The sequence below is a fragment of the Pipistrellus hanaki genome (genome assembly GCF_964339955.1).
Source record: "Pipistrellus hanaki genome assembly, chromosome: 2".
In the NCBI taxonomy this organism is placed as follows: Eukaryota; Metazoa; Chordata; class Mammalia; order Chiroptera; family Vespertilionidae; genus Pipistrellus; species Pipistrellus hanaki.
In genome coordinates, this window is record NC_140504.1 from 110578624 (window position 1) to 110594059 (window position 15436).

Genomic DNA, 15436 nt, shown 5'->3' on the forward strand with positions numbered 1-15436 from the left:
GCAAGAAAAACAAGTTCCAACTCACAATCTCTAGTACTTTATCAAATTAATAAATAAATCAAGAGAATGTCTGAATCCAGATAAATGTATTTGGAAAACCAGAATATATATTCAGTAGCATATACTACAGCCTCTCCCTTCCTCATTCTCAATGGATTGGTATACCCTCACAGAGTTCACAGGAAAATAAGCTTAACTGACCATACAAACATATTTCTAATTTGCTCTCTTCCCTGGGTGTATCTCACACTCATTTGTATTTAAAAAACAGAAAACCATAATTAGGCTCTTTTGACACTGAGACTTAGTGGGCAAGATAAATTTTTTTAAGTTCTAGAAGACATTAAGAAAAGGTGTGAGTGAGAACCACTGACAAACACCAATGCTTAAGTAAGCCAGAGTACAAGGTCTCTACTTCACAGACAGGGAGAAACACACTATGCTAACAACATCTATATATATAAAAGCCCAGCAACCACTAGGACTACCGGTGGCTGTGAAGCGCCAACAAGCCTACACTTGCACTTCCCCCCACCCCTCCCATTGGCCCACAACAGGAGGAGGAGCTAAAGTGGGGATCAGGGCAGGCAGCAGTTCATCAGGAGTTGTGGCTCCGGTGGAGGTGAATACTCCAAAGCCACCCAAGCCCTGAGTCCAGGAGAAGGGGAAGGCAGCAGCAGGGAGCATCAGCCTGCCTAGCCACCATACCTCCATCCCATCATCCACTTTCACTGCACCCAGAGACCACCAGGCATGGCCGTGCTGCCCGCCCGCCTGATCCCCAGAAAGAGCTAGCCCCAGGTCCCAGTGGTTTGGGGACCAGGAAGAAGGGGAGAACTAAGTGATCATGCTGAAAGAGGCAAGACTGGGGGGGGTGAGGCCGGCACCGCAGGTGGGAGAGTCCAGCCAGAGACTGGGTGCAAGGGCCCAGGAAATGGTGCCCTAGAAACTGGGCTTGAACTCTGCCTAGCCGCCACCCATTGTCATGGAAACTGCATCCACAGGTAAGGGTGGCAGGCAGACAGGTGCCAACAGCCCTGCAAATGGAATGGGGATGGGGATCCCAAGACTGCCCCTCCTCACAGTGTGCCTCTGCACCTTGAATACCAATCTCTCCAGACTCCCCCACACACTCTGGGCTTCGCCACAGGCAACTATAAATGTTGGAGGATGGGTCGAAAACCTGAATTTCATTTTCCCAAAGATTTGGAAGAAAACAATATACTATTAATTATTTTATTTAGCTGAGATCGGTTTGGCTCAGTGGATAGAGTGTAGGCCTGCGAACTGAAAGATCCCAGGTTCGATTCCGGTCAAGGGCATGTACGTTGGTTGTGGACACATCCCTGGTGGGGGGTGTGCAGGAGGCGGCTGATTGATGTTTCTTTCTCATCGATGTTCCTCTCTATCCCTCTCTCTTCCTCTCTGTAAAAAATCAATAAAAATATATATTTTTAAAAATTATTTTATTTAATGATCATCATTATTGTGGCTTTTAAAATGGTCCTCAGAGGCAAACCACAGCACCTGGTGCTAGAGTGCCTGTATATAAGTTTCTTCCTTCTGTCAAGGGGTTGGAGCTTAATTATTAAATGGCTGTTAGAGGCCTCTTGGCCGATTGTGATGATTTCAAGGGATGTGTTTGCATGCAGCAAGCGTGCCAGTGACCTGGATGCTGACAACAAAATGACAGGCAGGCCTGCTGCCCCTTCACCAGTCCCTGTCCTGGGCTGAGATGTGACTCTAACCAGCCCTTACCCTTTCCCTTCATGAATCGCCACACCCTACTCCCTCATTGGTCCCCCCTGCATCCTCCATTTCTCCCTCTCTCTGGAGTAAACAGAAATCTCAGGGTATGTATATCTAATTCAGGAGGGACAGGGTTGCCAAAGGGCTGGGGGCTGTCTTTCACTCCCAGCTGCCAGGATGCAGAGAACACTGACTCTTGCAGGGAACATTGAAACTTGCAACCCCTTCAAGTAGCCAGCCTGGCTGTGGTATTACAGGGCTTGGGTGGTGAGTGGGTGAGGTTCAGCTTACCAGCAGTCTGGACTCTCCTGAGCTTTTGAAAATTGCCCTGAGTTCTGACTCCACCACTTCTAAACCTCAGGTGCCCGGAGGAGAACAGGGGGTCTGAGGCATCCTGGCCCAGGGTTGCAGGAGAAGCCTCCAGCCTGGTAGTGCTGTTTGTCTAGGGACTGGGGAAGAGAGTGCTATGTTGTGTGCCCTGAGAAAGCTTTGTTGTGGTGGAATGGAATGTAGTTTTGGAAATGTAGCTTTCCAAGGCTTGGGGTGGTGAGTGCTCCCAGCGGAGGGGAAAGGCAGCAGAACTAGCCTTCGCACTCTTGGCAGCTGATTTATGGGAACCCCTTTCTTAAGCCACCACCTTTTACAGGTCATGTGGTGTGGCCTTAGGCAGCTTTAACTCTGCTCTAGTATAAGATCTGAGCTAAGAGAAGAAGGCTTGGGGAATGCGTTGAAAAAATGGCAACATTAGGAAGGGGAGAGAAAAAGCAACCATCTTACAAGCAAAAAAAAAAAAAAGAAAAAGAAAGAAAGACTTAAATCTGAAAAACCCATTTGTCCTATGTTAATTACTATATGAGAGGCTGGGGTTGGGGGTAAGAGTGAGGGTGGGTGGTGAGGGGAAACTAAGATGGCTGTCTGATCTTTCAACTTCATCTAAGTAAAGTGAAAACAAAACTCTTCATCATTGCACAATAAGGTGGCAAAAGATAATAGGTAAATAAAGGTACCTTTTTTTGTTGGGTTACCATTACCATTCTTTAATGAGGGTAGCTCATGATTCAGAACTTATATCCACTATCATCAAAGTAAATTATTTCTTTATAGACATGCTCTATCTCCCATTAGTGTCACCAGGTTCTGGTAGATTAGGGAAAAGAAGCCAAGTGCCCAGTGTTCAGTAATACTAGCCACTAAAATGAGTTGTCACTTATACAATGTTTACAACAACTCCGGTTGTCACAAAACAGGCCCTTGCAATTTTTCAACATCACCATTGTAATTATTATTGTAGAACTATTGTATTTTGTTAACTGTTAATAGGAGTTTCCTATCCTAGGCAACAAATCTATGTATATAAAAGCCTAATATGCAAAGTGTTTCCTTGGGAGTTCGACTGTCCAGGAGTTTGAGCACTCGCTATGACGTGCATTGATCACCAGGGGATGGCACTGAATGAAGGAAGGCCCCAGCCAGCAGGTGGGAAAGGGAGGCCCTGGCCAGCAGCCAGCAGTCAGGGAATGGAGGCTCTGGCCGGCAATTGGAAGGAAGGCCCCAGCCAGCAGCCAGAAGGCCCTGACTAGCCCTGATCACCAGCCAAGCCTAGGGACCCTACCCATGAATGGATTTCATGCATCAGGCCTCTAGTTTAATAATATTTATTCTTGTCAACTGGATGCATAATAATCTATCATTCATGTCCTTCAGCTTAAAAAGATTAAAAAAACATAAAATGAACCTAAAAACTAAAACCTAGCTTGCTCTAAATATGTAAATATTAGGGGATCCTAAATAAAAAAAAAGGTAGATTAACATGGGTGAGAATTAGTATGAAGATTTTTGGTTGTAAGAGTCCAGGCTTGGAAGAGAGATTGTATTTCAGAACAGTGGTGGTGCTCTCCAACATGAGGAAGCAGCTACGTGGCAGAGAAAAGGAAACAAATAACTCTCCACCACTTGGGATAGTCTCTTTTAGGTGGAGTAAGAGCCAAGTGCTACTGACATCACCAGAAGATGGAGTTTAGGTTTAATTTAAAAAGCAAGAAGGAATAGAAGAGGCATAATTCCCAGAGCTCTTGAGAAAGAATACTAAGTGTTGTATCATGAAAGAAAAATTAAAGAGAAAAAAAGGAGACCTTTGGCAATCTAAGCAGGAGAGAGCAAAACTGAGGAATTAGAGACAAATTTCCACTATGGGAAACTTTCTAAAGGAATTTGGTGCAAGTCAATATAGATAACATTTGATAAAATAATGATTTTTAACAGGAAAATCAAATAATTTCCTTATTTTTATTCAGACCATTTTGCACAGACCACAATAATGTTTTTCCATCATCTTCACTATTTCAAAATAATATATCTTGCCTCAACTGTCTTAAGATAAAAATGCATTTACAATGGATACACAGCATAGTCCTTGCCCTTACCTATGAGGTCAGTTGGGCCAGTTCCCAGGTTTTCTCCTCTAATTGTGACCTTGGTCCAAGGTATTCCTTCATTTGGAGAGATGCCTGTCACAAGTGGGGGTTGTCTTGAACGAGACATTGTGATTTGTTGAGCAAACTGGAGATCTAGTTACAGAGGTAATCTGTTGAAAAATAAAAAAAGAATTAAGGCCAACTTAGATAAGCACTGACTCAAAATATAAGAATTCTATACATTAAGTACCAAAAGAGAAAAAGTATTCTTAAGTAGTAGTTCCAAACTTTTGTCTGTTTACTAAGAACACTCTCGATCAAGCATGTCAAACGCATAGCCCACAACAAATATTTTTGTGGCCCACCCAATAATGGTATGTAATTAATGTTTTAATAAAAATTTTATAACTTAATTTTTATAATATCCTGTTACACATAATTATTAATAACGAACTACAACATTCACTAATGACTGATTACTATAATTGTGCTGCATTCATTTCCCTTTCATGTCTTGCATGCAGGCGCACCATTTCTCTCCACTAGTACTAGCAGTGAATATTTTAGCAGCCAATTGTCAAGTCATTAGTTTTGTACTGACTTGGTTGTCTTGAATGAGACATTGTGATCTGTTGAGCAAACTGGAGATCTAGTTATAGAGGTCACCCTAACTTCCCTCCTCTGCTGGCCTGGTCACACCTAACTGCCCTCCCCTGCAGGCTTGATTGCCCCCAAGTGCCCTCCCTTGCAGGCCTTGTCCCTCCCAACTGCCTTCCCCTGCTGGCCATCTTGTGGTGACTATTTTGTGTCCACATAGGGGCAGCCATCTTTGAGCATATGGGCAGCCATCTTGTGTGTTGGAGTGATGGTCAATTTGCATATTACTCTTTTATTACATAGGATATACACACACATACACTGAGTGGCCAGATTATTATGATCTCTGAACGCATAATAATCTGGCCACTCAGTGTATATAGATATATGTATACATTAGAGGCCTGATACATGAATTGTGCATGTGTGGGGTCTGGCCAGCCTGGCCATTGGGAGGGGACATGGGCAGTTGGCCGGCCTGCCTGCTGGTGAAACTTCTGGTCCAGGGAACAATTTTATATTAGCCTTTTATTATATAGGATACACACTGAGTAGCCAGATTATTATGTGTTCAGAGATCATAATAATCTGGCCACTCAGTGTATATACTAGTGGCCCTGTGCAGGAATCCGTGCGCAAGTAGCTCCCTGCCGCTTGCCTCAGCTGGCTACCCTGCCCACTGCCACTCGTAGCTCTCTGCAGCACGTAGTTCACTGCCCTGCCCCCCTGTAGCTCTCCATCACTTGTTCACTGTCCCGCCGTCCTGATCAGTCATTACATGACGGCATCCCAACCAATTTGCATATTACCCTATTATAAGTATAGATATAAAAAAGCCTAAGAAACTGGCATACTGGCTGACAGCTATAAAGCACATTGACCACCAGGGGGCAGGCGCTCAATGCAGGAGCAGAAATGACAGGCAGGAACACGGAACAGACTAATGAATCTCAGAGGGAAGAGAAGGGGGGAGGGCGAGAAGAGATTAACCGAAGATCTTATATGCATACTAGAGGCCCGTACCAGAGGGGTCCCTTGGCCTTGCCTGGGAAGATTGGACTGAAACTGACCCAGTGCATGGATTAATGCATCATTGGTGTCACTCAGCCTAGTCTGCAGGGATCAGGCCAAAACCAACTCTCCAACATCCCCCGACGGGTCTCATATTGCAACAGCACAGACCAGGCCAAGGTGCAAGAATCTGTGCACCGGGCTTCTAGTAAATAATAAAACCTCACTAATGAATCCTGAAGAACCTAAATGTTCAAGGCTTCAGATGCCCCAAAAGAACAAAATAGAAGGAACTTTCTAATTAGCTACATCTACATATATGAGAAGATAGACACCCTAGCCCTTGTCTACATCCTGCAGTCAGGTGGGAATTAGAATTTTAGTTTCTGAAGAAACAAAACAAAAACAAAAAAACAAAACAAAAAAACAAAAAAAGAGGCTACCAGGGAGCCAAGGCAAAATAGGGGTAATTAAGGGACAACCTGCACAGCAAACTGTGGAACTCCTCAGACCTCTACCTAACTCTGAACTTATACCACTGTCCGCAAGGTGCGTAAACCCCTTACACTACCAATATCACCCTGTCCTGATAACTAGAATATTATTCTCTAGAGAAATTGAAGAGACTTAGGAAAAAAACAGAGATCCTGTCATGTAAGGATCCATGCCAAAAAGGGAAAGGCTACTTGCAGTTATATCACCAGATAGAAAAGCTTCTTACAGCCCTAGCTGGTTTGGCTCAGTGGATAGAGCATTAGCCTGTGAACTGAAGGGTCCCAGATTCAATTCCAATCAGGGGCACATACTAGGATTGTGGACTTGATCCCCAGTGGGTGGTGTCCAGGAGAATCAATGATTTCATCACAGATGTTTCTCTCTCTCTCTCTCTCTCTCTCTCTCTCTCACTCACTCTCCCTCCCTCCCCCTCCCTCCCTTTCTCCCTCCCTCTCCCTTCCTTTCTGAAATCAATAAAAATATACATTTTTTAAAAGCCTCTTACAAACTCTGTCCATACGAAAACTAAACCAATCAGCTGTTCACAGCCTAACTCGAAAATATACAAGGACAACCAAAGACTATGATATGGTCAGAAAAATATGTGAAAGAGAGATGGAAGTCAGATAAACGAAAAAGGTCCAGAGGAAACAGATTAAGACAGGAAACAGATAAGACAAGCTGAACTGTGTCCCTCTCCAAAAAATCATGTTGCAGTCCTAACTCCTGGTACTTCAGAATGTGACAGTATTAAAGATTATACCTTTAAAGAAATAAGGTAAAATTAGGTCATATTGCCGAAATCGGTTTGGCTCAGTGGACAAAGCGTCAGCCTGCGGACTGAAAGGTCCAAGTTCGATTCTAGTCAAGAGCATATACCTTGGTTTGCAGGCACATCCCCAGTAGAAGGTGTGCAAGAGGCAGCTGATCGATGTTTCCCTCTCACTGATGTTTCTAACTCTCTGTCCCTCTCTCTTCCTCTGTGAAAAATCAATAAAATATATTTTTAAAAATCAGGTCATATTAGGGACCTAATTCTATATGCCTGGTGTCCTAATAAGAAAAAATTAGGTCACAGATACAGATGCGAGAAGACCATAAGTCCTTAGTACTTAAAAAAAAAAAAATGAATTTTATTGATTTTTTTACAGAGGAAGGAAGAGGGAAAGAGAGTTAGCAACATCGATGACAGAGAAGCATCCATCAGCTGCCTCCTGCACACCCTCTACCAGGTATGTGCCTGCAACCAAAGTACATGCCCTTGACTGGAATTGAATCTGGGACCTCTCAGTCCACAAGATGACACTGAGCCAAACCAGTTAGGGTAAAATCCTTAATATTTTATTAAAACCTGTAAAAAAAAACAGATTCTTCCACATTCCTACTTCAACCTCAATCATTTCCCTCAGTCATCTGGCATTTACCATATAAACCTATTGACTTCTCATGAATAAACAAGTATGTTTATGCCTCATGATTTCTTTTACCTTATTTCAACTAAGTAGAAAGTCTTCCCAAATTTGTTAGAACCTTACCAATATTTTGAGGTGTAGCTTAAATGTTACCATTTCTAACAAGTCTCTATTTTCTTCCCTTGTACAATGCATTTTCTACAATACATCATTCTAATATTTGCTGTATTAAACCTTAGATATCACATTTATATCTCCTCTTTAATCGGCCTTTTCTAGGAAATTCTTGAAAAACCGTATAACTGTGGTTTTGAACTCAATGTCCATTCTTTTACTTTCCTCCATTTCCTTCCTTTGTGTCCTGCCTCTTCTCTGCATTTTAGCTGCTTCCCTGATTTGATGGAATAGTTTTGGGTGCTAGGTGTCCTGGCAAAGCCCAGTAGCTCAGCCTTCCCAGTTACCTGAGGTGGACAGTCTTGGTGGCAGCCCTTTGTGGGCTGTGTGTGCAGTCTTGTTAAGCCTTGCTTGTTGTTGGTATCACTGGGGAGAGTTGATCTCCAAGCCAATTGGCTGTGAGGATCAGCAATGTCTCAGCTAGGAGGGCTTCTGTGCTCCGCTTGGGTGGGGCAGTGTCTTGGAGTGGTGCGGACAAGCTTTGGTTCCCTGTCAGTCCCGCCTTAGGAAAGTCCTATTCTTGGGAGAAAGCTGTTCTCGAGTTTTGCCTGCTCCCTGACAGCCAGTTTTTTCCCAGCTCAGAGCTGTCTCTCAGCGCAGTTGGGAGATTTTTTTTTTCCTCCCAAATAAGAAAGCCAGCCACTGAGAAGGCTTCCGTGCTCTGCTTAGATGGGGTGGAGTCTCGGGGTAGCGTCAGCCCCTCCCTAAAAGGGTCCAGTTCATGAGTCCGAGAGAGCTTTGCCCACTGCCTGACAGTCCAGCCTCTCCCTGACTGGACTATCAGTGCAATAGGGCGGTTCTGTTTTCCTCCTGAAAAAGAAAGCCAGCTGCGCATTAGCTGCTCGCCCTCTCAGTGCGCCAGGAGTAAGCCAGCAGCATGCTCAGCCCACCCTCTCCTCCTGCCAGAAGTATGCCAGCAGGGAACTTCGCAGCTGCCCTTTCCATGCGCATAGGTCTCCGCACCTCCACAGCTCCTGAGGCTCAACATCCCTTTTCTTCCCTTCCTAGATGGTAGAGCTTCCACTCAGCCAGCCGTCTGGTGTTTCAGGGCGATGTTTGCTCTGTTTTCCAGTTGTAAATTTAAAATTGTTGTGGTAGGCTGCATTTAGGTGTCTACCCTATGCTACCATCTTGGTTTTTCTCTCCTATATAATTTTATCAACCAGTGTCACCCCAATAAATTTAATTTATAGAACTTCTGTGCTTCAAAAGATAACATCAAGAAAGTAAAAAGACAACACACAGTAAAGGAGAAAATACTGGAAAATAGTATATCTGATAAGAGACTTGTATCTAGAATACATTAAAAAAAACTCAATTAAAAAAAATAAATAAATACAATTTAAAAATATATCATTCATTGGGGAAATGAAAATAAAAGCCACAATGAGGTAATATATTATACAGAGTATAATAAAAAAAAAAAAAAGCCAAAAAATAACATGTTGACATGGCTGTGGAGAAATTAGAACCACTGTACATTGCTGGTGGGAATGTAAAAGTTACAACTACTTTAGAAAACAGTTTGGCAGTTAAATATAAATCACAAACTCTATGATTCATCAATTTCACTCCTAAGCATACACTTAAGAGAAATGAAAACTTACATTCACATAAAAACTTACATTCACAGCATTATTAATGAATAGTCAAAAAAAGGTGGAATCAACTCAATAGTCTACCAAATGATGAAAGGGTAAATAAAATGTGGTACATCCTTGCAAATGGAATATTATAGAAAAAGGAAATATGAAATATGAAGTACTCATATCCCACAAAATGAATGATTCTTAAAAAATTATACTAAGTCCAAGAAGCCAGTTACAAAGAATCACATACTATATAACGTAAATTATATATAAATGTTTGAAATAAGCAAATCTATAGAAATACAAAGTAGATTAGTAGTTGCCTAGAGCTCAGAGTAGGGTGGAAGTTTGCAGGAAATGAACAGTGACTGCTAATGCATATGGCTCTTTCTGTAGTGTAAAAGTTCTAAAATTGTGGTAATGGCTGCACAACTATGTGGCTATACTGAAAACCACTAAATGTTACTCTTTAAATGGATAAACTGTAACATATATGAATCAAGCTATTATAAAAACAAAACTGAAAAAAATATTCAGACAATAACTTAAGAGAGAAATATAAAGGTTGTAATACTTCACTAGACTATTTCATAGAACTTCAAACTCACTTATTTAATATATACATATATTGGATACTCAGTTTTCATCTGAGAGAACAGCTCTGTATAGCCAGCATAGGACAGCTAAAACATAATCATAAAGCCACAGTCTATGGCTTGAGGAATCAGAAGATGGATCTCTGTGCTAATAGAGTAGCTAGAAAGAGAGGAACAAAATGCTGGAATGAAGGAAACCCCAGAGACAGGAACAATTTTATTGAAATATTAGACCCCAGGATGCACAGAAGAAATGCCAAGCAGCACAGTAAAGAACAGCCTGCTAGATGAAAGAGGTCATTATTTCTTTTCTTTCTTTCTTTTTTTAATCCTCAATGAAAGATATTTTTTACTGTTTTCAGAGAAAGGAAAAGGGAAAGGAAATATCGATCAGTTATCTCCCACAAGCATCCTGACTGGGATGGAACCTGGATATGTGCCCTGAGGAGGAATCAAACCTGTGACCTTTTGGTTTACAGGATGACACTCCAACTAATTGAGCCACACCAGCCAGGCAAAAGCAGTGATTTCAATTATTGCCCCCAAAGAAAAAACAAGAGTAATGCCTGTTTAAAAAAAAAAAAAAAATGTGCAGCTGTCATGACTAAGTGGTTGATCATCAACCTATGAACCAGGAGGTCATTGTTCTATTCCAATCAGGGAACATGCCCTGGTTGCAGGCCTAATCCCCATAAGGGGATGTGCAGAAGGCAGCCAATCAATATTCTTTCTCATCACTGATGTTTCTCTCTCTCTCTCTCTCTCTCTCTCTCTCTCTCTCTCTCTCTCTCTCCCTCCCTCCCTCCCTCCCTCCCTCCCTCCCTCCCTCCCTCCCTCCCTCCCTCCCTCCCTCCCTGAAATCAGTAAAAGTATATTACATTAAAAAAACACACACATAAAAGAAATCAACACTCTTCAGAAGAATAGAACAAAATCCAAAGTCTTTAAAATGTATTATCCAGCCGAAACCGGTTTGGCTCAGTGGTAGAGCGTCGGTCTGTGGACTGAAAGGTCTCAGGTTCGATTCCGGTCAAGGGCATGTACCTTGGTTGCGGGCACATCCCCGGTGGGGAGTGTGCAGGAGGCGGCTGGTCGATGTTTCTCTCTCATCGACGTTTCTGGCTCTCTATCTCTCTCCCTTCCTCTCTGTAAAAAATCAATAAAATATATTTTAAAAAAATAAAAAATAAAAAAATAAAAAAAATAAAATGTATTATCCATATGCCTAGGATACTATAAAAATAAGTAGACCTATTAAAAAAGATATGAAGAAAATGTAGCCCCTAGCGAAGAAAGCAGACAATAGAGACACAACCCAAGATGAACCAGATCACAATTAGTAAATAAGAATTTGAAAGAGTCTGTAACAAGCTATTAAAAATATATATAATCATAAGAAATATATGGCTATTCTAAAGAGCAAAATTAAAATTATAAAAACAGAAAATGAAAATTCTAGAACTGAAAGGTACAATGTCCAAAATAAAAAAACTGAGGCCCGATGCACAAAATTCATGCCGGGGATTGGAGAGGTGTCCCTCAACATAGCCTGCACTGTCTCGCAATCCAAGATCCCTTGAGGGATATCAGATTGCCAGTTTAGGCCCAATCCCCCTGAAACCCGCAGTGATACATTCCTCTTGCAACTCAGGACTGCTGGCTCCTAACCATTCACCTGCCTACCTTCCTGACTGTCCCTAACCACTCGTCTGCCTGCCTGATCACCCTTAACTGCTCGCCTGCCTGCCTGATCTCCCCTAACCACATCTGCCTCAGCCCCCACTGCTGCAGCTTCGTCGGGAAGGACGTCCAGAAGGTCGTTCGGCTGTCCATTCTAATTAGCATATTACTCTTTTATTATTATAGATACACTGACTGGGTTGAACTGAAGACAGCTGAAGTCAGTGAGCCTGTATGTAGCTCTATAAAAAGTATCCAATATGAAAAACAGAAAACAGAGAAAAGAAAAAAACAGGGATTCAGTGACCTATGGATTCAAGTACTCTGACATAAGAAGACAGTGATAGAGCAGAAAATATTTGAAGGGGAAAAAAAGTGTGACATTTTTCCAAATTTATTGAAAACTGTTATTCTAGCAAACCAAGTCCAGTAAGCAAGCACCACCCTATATATTGTAATAAAAGGCTAATATGCAAATTGTCCACACTATGGAACAACTGGTCACTATGACGCACACTGACCATCAGAAGGCAGACACACAGCGCAGGAGCTGCCCCCTCAAGTTCAGAGCGCTGCCACAGGGGGAGTGCTGCTCAGCCAGAAGCCAGGCTCATGGCTGGAGAGCACAGAGGCAGTGGCAGGAGCCTCCTCTGCCTCTGTGGAAGCGCTAAAGTTGTCTGACTGCCAGCCCTAAGCCATCAGTTGGACATCGTCTGAGGGTTCCTGGACAGTGAGAGGGTGCAGGCTTGGTTGAAGGCCCTCCTCGAGTGCACAAATTTTGTGCACTGGGCCTCTAGTATAAAATAAATATTAAAAAAAAAACCACACATAATATAAAATAAATATTAAAAAAAAAACACCTATACATATCTTCAAAGATAGAGAAAATCCTAAAACTAATCAGAGAAAAAACATTATATTAAGAGGAATAGCAATATGGATATGGATGATGATTTCTAATCAGAAAAAAAATGAAAATTAAAAGATAATGAAACATTCCTAAGTGCAGAAAGAAAAACAAAATCAGAAATGACAGGGTTGTTGTTTTTTTTAATTAGATTTTATTGGGGTGACATTGGTCAACACAAATATTCAGGTCTCATGTGTGGATTTCTAAGATATAAAAACATGTGCCACCACCCAAAATCAAATCTCATGTTAGGACCTCTTCCGCCCCTACCCCTGGCAACCACCATACTGTTTTTTGTATTTATAAGTTTCAGTTTTATAAGCCACATATGAGTGAACTCATAGGGATCTTAGTTTTTTCTGTCTGACTTATTTCAATTAGTATAATATTTTCAAGCTCCATCCATGGTGTTGCAAATGATGCTATTTCATCCTTTCTTATGGCTGAGTAATATGCTATTTTGTATATGTACCACATCTTCTTTACCCAACCCTCTATTGCAGGACACTTTTGCTGTGTCCATGTCTTAGGCACTATGAATAATGCTGCAATGAACACAGGGGTGCATATATCTTTATGAGTAAATGATTTCGAATTTTTCGATATACCCAGGAGTGGGAGTGCTGAGTTATATGGTTAACTCTATTCTTAATTTTTTTAGGAATCGCCGGACTGCTTTCCATAATGGTTATACCAGTCTACATTCACACCAGCAGTTAATGAGGATTCCCTTTTTTCCATAATCTCTCCAACATTTGTTGCTGCATACCTTGTTGATAATGGCCACTCTAACTGGTGGTATCTCATTGTACTTTTAATTTCCCTAATTGCCAATGAGATTGAAGATCTTTTCATAAATCTATTGGTGTTTGTATGTCTTCTTGGAAGAGGTGTATTTTCAGGTCCTCTGCCCACGTTTTGACTAGATTATTTATTTGTTTGGGGTTAAATTTTATAAGTTCTTTATAAATATTTTGGAAATTGCTCCAGTGCCACAATTGGTTAGCACATGGTACTTATACAGCACAAATGACAGTTTTTAAAAAGGTATTTTCTAATGTTGGGAAAATTGGGCAGACACAGACAAAAAAATGAAACTGGATCCCTATTTTATACTACATACAAAAATCAACTTAAACTAAATTTAAGACTCAAACGTAAGGCCTGATAATATATAAAACTCCTACAAGAAAACATAGAGGGTAAGCTTCTTGACATTGGTCTTGGCAATAATTTTATGGATTTGACACCAAAAACAAAGGCAGCAAAAGCAAAAATAAACAAATGAGAAGACATTAAACTATAAAGCTTTTGTAGAGCAAAGGAAACCATTAACAAAATGAAAAGGCAACCTATGGAATGAGAAAAAATATTTGTAAATCACATATACGATAAGGGGTTAATATCCAAAATATACAAGAAGTTCATACACCTCAAAACAAAAAACAATCCAATTAAAAATAGGTTGAAGATTTAAATATATTTAAATATTTATCCTAAGAGGACAAATGGCCAACAAGTACACACACAATTTCACTAATCATCTGAGAATGCAAATCAAAACTATTACATATCACCCTACACCTGTTATGATGTCCATTATCAAAAAAAGAAGAGACAGCAACTGTTGATTGTGAAGAAAAGGAAATCCCTGTATACTATTGGTGGCATATGCACTATGCACTGGTACAGCTACCATGGAAAACAGTATGGAGGTCCCTCAATAAATTAAAAATAGTTTTTGTCAATGAGTTTACCATCAGAACCCAGATGTCATGAAAACCACTGCTAAGTCTAAGCCAAAATGGATAAGGAAAAACTCATATCAATATCATTGTCACTGAACACATAGATTTGACCTCTACTAGTAATCTAATCTACAAATGAGATGGGGATTGACAAAGGAACCACTGAAAATTTTGAGGAGTCTGATGAGATGGGAAAGACCTCCTACTTCAAATATGCATGTATTTTGGGTAAACTGAAAGCTATATGTGAGCATGGTATCACCACTGACATCTCCCTGTGGGAATTCAAGGCCGGCCAGTATTATGTGATCAGTACTGATCTACCAAAACTCAAAGATTTAAAAAAAAAAAAAAATTATTACAGGCACACCTCATGCTAATTGTGCTGTCCTGATTGCTGATGCTGGTATTGGTGAACTGGAAGCAGGTATCTTCAAGAATGGGCAAACATACTCTTTTAACTTATGCACTGGGTGGAAAACAACTGCTGTTATTAAAATAAATGGATTCCACTGAACCAGCCTACAACCAGAAGAGATATGAAGATATTGTTAAAGAAGTCACCAGTTGCATTAATATAACACTGGTACAGCAGCACTTATGTCAATTCCTGGTTGAAATAATAACAACATATGGGAGTTAAAGGCTAACATGATGTAATTCAAGGGATGGAAAATAACCTATAAAGATGGCAACATTAGTGGTACCACAATGCTTGAAGCTCTGGATTGCATCCATAAACCAACTCATCCAAGTGACAAGCCCTTAGACTGTTTTTCTCAAATCTGGCTTGGTGGTCACCTTTGTACCTTTCATAATTATAACTAAAGCTTTGAGTGAAGCTCTTTCTAGGGACAATGTGGGCTTCAATGTCAAGAATTCTCTGTCAAAGATGTTCACTGAGGCAACATGGCTGTTGACAGCAAAAATGCCCCACCACTGGAAGCAGCTGGCTGCATGGCTCAGGTGATTATCCAAAGCCACCTAGGCCAAATCAGTGCACGTGTGTGGCATTGTCGCACAGCTCATATTGCTTGCAAATGTGCTAAACTAAAGGAGAT

At 41.1% G+C, this 15436-nt stretch overlaps 1 protein-coding gene across 6 annotated transcripts in view; it reads right to left on the minus strand.

The window, feature by feature from the left end:
- Positions 1-15436, minus strand: part of EXOC2 (exocyst complex component 2) — a 232775-nt gene that overhangs the window by 199861 nt on the left and 17478 nt on the right. For all 6 annotated transcript variants that reach the window (XM_084873313.1, XM_084873310.1, XM_084873311.1 and 3 more), the window contains one exon: positions 4173-4333. In XM_084873313.1, the coding sequence (XP_084729439.1) occupies positions 4173-4290 (118 nt within the window). In that variant the 5' untranslated portion in view covers positions 4291-4333. The remainder of the gene's footprint in view (positions 1-4172; positions 4334-15436) is intronic.